General features: G+C 41.8%; 1 protein-coding gene across 1 annotated transcript in view; it reads left to right on the forward strand.

The window, feature by feature from the left end:
- Positions 1 to 644: 644 nt before the first annotated feature.
- Positions 645 to 5,949, forward strand: part of PSMD5 (proteasome (prosome, macropain) 26S subunit, non-ATPase, 5) — a 33,588-nt gene continuing 28,283 nt past the window's right edge. Inside the window, exon 1 of the mRNA XM_012664436.1 lies at positions 645 to 817. Coding sequence (XP_012519890.1) covers positions 645 to 817 — 173 coding nt within the window. The remainder of the gene's footprint in view (positions 818 to 5,949) is intronic.

Below are 5,949 nucleotides of genomic sequence, written 5' to 3' on the forward strand. Positions count from 1 at the left end.
TCTCCACGCTGGCCTGATGGCCCTCTCGTTTTTCTTAACGGCGCGCACGGTCGACTGATTAACGCCAAAAAGGCAGGACACTTCCCTCTGACTTACGCCTTCGTCCAGCTTCTCGAGAATACTCATCTTGTCTTCCAGAGGCATGACCCTCCGCCTCCTCTTGACACGTGTCTGGCCCGGGATCGAGATTCCACCAAGGCCTCCGCTCCGCCTGGGGTGGCCTCAGTTGCTGCCCTAAACAAGGCAGCCTCCACAACTGCCGTTGTCACCGCAGCCGAGAGCTCGGTTTTGGAGCTGGGAAGCCGCCGGCGAGGCCGTTGACTTCTGGTGGGTCCTCACATTCGCCGCTCCGCTGGCCGGGAATTTGGCAAGACTTCGACCTCCGGGGTAAACACGTAAGCCGACTAGGAAACCAGACTGTGCGACCAACTGTGCGGCGCCCCAGATGACGCCACACCGAGGAACCTTCAGCCACTGGCTACAGTTGTCACGGCCCTAAATGGACCTTTCTCGCGAGGCTTGCAGCTCCGTAGCAATCTCAGGGTCGGGGAGGCTGTGATCAGCAGATCTCGCGAGGCTCCAAGAGGCTCCCCAAGGGCTGGGCGGGCGGGTCAGCCCTTGTGTGGGCGGGGAGGGAGAGCAAGATGGCGGCCCAGGCTCTGACGCTGCTGAGGGAGCTGGCGAGGCTAGAAGCGCCCCTGGAGGAGCTGCGTGCGCTTCACTCAGTGCTGCAGTCGGTGCCGCTCAGCGAGCTTCGCGAGCAAGCGGCGGAGCTGCACCTTGGTCCGCTTTTCTCCCTGCTCAACGAGAACCACCGGTGAGAGGACCCTGGAGCTTGAGCGGGGACAGAGGGGCACCCCTGAGTGTGGACACGCGGGTGGTTGGGGGTGAGGGCAGTGCTTTTCCCAGTCACAGGGAAGGTGAAAATAACCGAAACTGCAGAGAGCGAAGGATCCTGGGCTGAGAGACTAGATGGGTTTCAAGCCCAGCCTGTGAGGATGCCCCTGGGTCACTTTTCTCTTGTCGCCTGGCCTTACTGCCTTCTTCTTGAAATACGAATTGGAGGAGGATAGCAGGGTTGTCCACTTACAAGACAGACTCCACATCCTTGTGTACAAGTTCTTGACCGTTTTTCTCTTCTAAAGGGATCCTACCCTGATGATGCGGCAAGAACCATCATCATTTTAAGTTCACAAACCTTTCGATCCAGTCATTCTTGTTACGGGGATTTAGTACAGGTATACACGCACAAAGTGTACAGTTTTGTGCTTTGGAACCTGCGGCTGGAATCGCCCCCAAAACGGCGGCAGGGGCGTTCCCACAAGGGAGTGCTCCAGACCTTCCCTTGATATGGCTGGTTGGGGTTCTAAAGAAAGAAGCACTAAACGCTGGGGTGATCGGTTCAAAGCATTTACTAAGGGAACTTACTTAGGGAGGGCTGCAGCAGTCCTCGGGACAGCGAGAGAAAAGTGACGTTCCACCTGGGTATGTTCGCAGCGAGGGGGAGTATGGAGTTTGTAAGGTTTTAAAGGCATTTGGCTCAGTGCTGGGGCCAGTTTCTTTCAGTGTTTTGAACAACAACCGAGATACCTTTATCAGTGCCTAGGAATATTCAGGGCCCAGGCTTGGGCTCAAGCTTGCTGGGAAAACCTGCAGCTGGCTGGGTCCACAGCAGTCAAAGCACTCTGTAATTTTCGTTCAGGACACAATGAAAGAGGGAGGGGATTGGGGGACCCTACAACAGTATATACAGGAATATTCATAACAGATGGTGTGTGACACCAAACCACTAGAAACAATCTAAATATCCGTTAACAGGGGATTCTAAATAAATTATGAGATATTACTATGTAACATGATGCAGTTTTTTAAGATAGGTAGATGTATATGTGAACATGGAGAAATCTCTAATATATGTTGTTGAATGAAAAAAGAAAATTGCAGAAGTTTATGACTCTGTAATTTTGTCTTGTAATTTTCAAAAAGATTTATTGTAATCCTCCACTTTCACACAAACACACACAGGCATGTGTAACATTGGGAATACCTAGAAAGATACCCCAGAAACTATTAATATGGAAGTGGGCCTTAAACTGGTAGGACAGCAACTTTAACCTTTGATTTGTTTACACATCCTTAGTGTTTGATTAAAAACACTTTGTATTTGATAATTTGATCATTTAAAAGAGTTTTGAAATATTTCTCATCCAGAAATTTTAAAATGACCTTATTACTTGAAAAAATAATGAAACACTGGATGATTTCAAGGGGCTTTCTTGGGTATTACCTTCTAAGAGTACTTCCTTTTTCATAAGTGTTCTCCATTCATTAAATCCATTAGTTAACATTACTCAGATGTGCCTCTGAAATCTCTTATTTGCTCCCTTTTTAATTCAGGCCCTCATTCTTTCCCTCTTGCTAGGTGTATGATATTAGTCTGACTTCTCATTACCTCTTGGGATCCTTTTTGAGCGAGTCTTTCCCACCCTGCAACCACAAACCTCAGGGCAGGTGTCACACGTCTTTTACATGGTTTCCCATTGCCTGTGGTGTAAAATTACGACTTTTTAGTCTGGCATTTGGGCCCTTGACAGTATATTCCATCCTACTTTTCCCCCCTTATCTTTTTCCTCCACTCCACTTCTTTGCATCTGCTCCAGCTACCATGTGACATCACTTACTTTCCCTTAAGCATGACTTGCACTTTCCTAACGTTATTCATACCAATCCTTCTAACTGAAATGCCCTCCCATCTATCCGTAGTCTATCCATCCTTTTAGGCCCAGCAGAAGTGCCATACCCTCCAAAAAGTGTTTTCAATTATTCCAGTTGCGAGTACTACTCCTCAGATCTCCTAAAGAACATTATCATTATTTCTGTTAATGATACTTGGCACTATTGCCTTATGTTACAGCTCTCTGTGTGTTCAGTTTGTAAATTCTATGGAGACAGAGACCATATTTTGTTCATCTTTGCGTTCTTCATAGGGCCCAGCACGTAATACAAGTATTTGCCTGTTAAATGGTGAGACTCATAAGAGTTTAGAGAGGCCACCTAGTCCAACCTCTTCATATTAGAGTTCATCTCTTTCAAAAGTCACACTGCAAGTTGACAGCGAAGATTCCATAGGAACCGAAGTGGGTGGGGGAGGAAGGTGAGAAATAAGGTCCATAGGGAACGTAGTTTGCTGAATGAAAGAACAGTGCTTTAGGAAACAATTTTAATGGAAGTTTAAAGATAGAGTAATTCAGAACTGGATACATAGTAGGTGCCAACTGCAATTTGTGGCAATAATTCTCTGGATAGTGTACTGGCAGTCTCCAGATACATTGCTAAACCACACAGATTGCTATATATTGGTTCAGAATCTGAGCTTCTGAATGTAAATTAGAATCTTGACAAGAGTTTTTATGAGGGAGATTAAGTCCTAAGATCACTGCTTTACAACATGGAATTCAAACCAGACTAATTTTAAGTATTATCTCTTTGGCTTTTTGGTAACAAAGGGCCACATAGGACCAAAAATTTGTGCACTGTGCAGTGTAACCTACCACTGCTTTTTTAAACAGCTTTTGTGAGTTATAATATATATACAGTAACCTGCACATGATAAAATGTACAATTTGACAAGTTTTGACATAGGTATATACCTGTGAAACCATCACCACAATCAAAATAGTGAGGTTCCCTCCCAACTTTTGGTAATCCCTCCTTGCCTCAGCCAGGCAACCACTGATCTGCTTTCTATTACTATGGAGAGTTTGTCCCTTTTTGGACAGACATGGCGGGGGTGTCATATAAATGGTATCATACAGTATGTACTCTTTTAGTTTGGTTTCTTTCACACAGCATAATTATTTTGAGATTTATCCATGTGGCATGAATAAATAGTTCATTCCTTTTTATTGCTGAGTGGTAGTCCATTATGTGGATATACCACAATTTGTTTATCCATTTCTCTGTTGGTGAACATTTGAGATTTGAGTTGTTTTCTGTTTGGGGATATTACAGATAACACTGCTGTGAACGTTCGTGTACAAGTCTTTACATAGAAATAGTCTTTCTTTTCTCTTTGGGTAAATACCTAAGAATGGGATGGCTAGATGGTATGGTAGGTATATATTTAACTTTTAAGAAACTGCCAAACTATTTTCCAAAAAGGTTATACTGTTTTACATTTCCACCAGCAGTGTATGAGAGTGGATTATAGACCCAAATATAAAACCTAAAACTATAAAACTTTTAGAAGAAAACATATGAAAATATTTTTGTGACCTTGAGTTAAACAGATTTCTTTGATATGACACCAAAAGCATGATCCATAAAAGAACAAATTGATAAATTGGAATTCATCAAAATTAAACATTCTGTTCTTCAAAGGTTGCTGTTAAGAGAATGAAAAGACAAGTCACAAAATGGAGAAAAATATATATATATATCTAGTGAAGGACTTGTATTCAGAATATATAAAGAACTCTAAAAACTTAATGGCAAGAAAAGAAATAACCCAATTAAAAAATGGCAAATGGCCAGGCATGGTTGTTCACACTTGTAATCCCAGCACTTTGGGAAGCCTAGGCAGGATCACTTAAGCCCAGGAGTTCTAGACCAGCCGGGACCCTATGTCTACAAAAAAACAGAAAAATTAGCTGGGCATGGTAGCACACATCTGTAGTCCCAGCTAATTGGCAGGCTGAGGTGAGACGATTGCTTTAGTCCAGAAGTCAGAGGCTGCAGCGAGCTGTGATGGTGCCACTGCACTTTAATCCAGGCAACAGAGTAAGACCCTGTCTCAAAAAAACAAAAAATAAAACCAAAAAAATAAGCAAAAGATTTAAACAAGAAGATATATGGATGACAAATAAGCACTTGAAAAGATTCTTGACATTATTAGTCACTAGGGAAATGAAAATTAAAATCACAGTGAGCTTCTACTGTACATCTGTTAGATTGGCTAAAATTTTAAAATGCACCAAAGCAACCCAAGTGTCCTTCCAGGGATGAATGGATAAACAAAATGTAGTATATACATACAATGGGATAGTTTATGTATAGCCTTAAGAAAGGAGGGAAATTCTGACAGATGAACTTTGAAGATATTATTATGCTAAGTGAAATAAGCCAGACACAAAAGGAGAAATACTGTATAATTCCACTTATGTAAGATATCTAGAATAGTAAAATTTAGAGAGACAGAAATTAAAATGGTGGTTGCCAGGGGCTAGGAGAGAGGAGAATGGGAATGTTTAATGGATACAGTTTTCTGTTTGGAGGATGAAAAAGTTCTGGAGACAGTAGTGGTTACACAGCAAAGTAAATGTACTCATTGACACACTTAAGAATGGTGAAAATGATAAATTTTATGTATAATCACAATTTATTAAAAAATGAAAAGACACCTATAAGCAGTCACTCCCCCTTTCTTCTCTTCTCACTCCCAGCCCCTGGCAACCGGGAATCTAATTTCTGTCTGTATGGATGTCTGTTTTGGACATTCCATATAAATAGAATCATCGTAAAGGAAGTCTTTTGTGTCTGGCTTCTTTCACTCAGCATAGTATTTTTGAGATTTGTTCATGTTGTGTTATATATCAATACTTCATTCCTTTTTATGACTGAATAATATGCCATGGTGTGGGTATATCACATACATTTATCCATTCATCAGCTGGACATTTGGGTTTTTTCCACTGCTGTGAGTATTAGAGTACAAATTTTTGTATAAACATGTTTTCCATTATCTTGGGTGGAAAAACATTCTTAATATTCCTTTTGGCTCAGTTATGCAATGTGGAATCCCTAAGATAAAAGGATATGTTCATTTTTAAGGCTTTTGATTTGTATTGATTAATCACCTAGCAAGATTGTACCAATTTAATTATATAATCCTATTAGCAGTATATTAGCCCATTTATTTGTACTGTCTGTTAAGAGACAAGGAAATTGTTC

Source organism: Propithecus coquereli, unplaced genomic scaffold (assembly GCF_000956105.1).
Source record: "Propithecus coquereli isolate 6110/MARCELLA unplaced genomic scaffold, Pcoq_1.0 Scaffold89, whole genome shotgun sequence".
Lineage (NCBI taxonomy): Eukaryota > Metazoa > Chordata > Mammalia > Primates > Indriidae > Propithecus > Propithecus coquereli.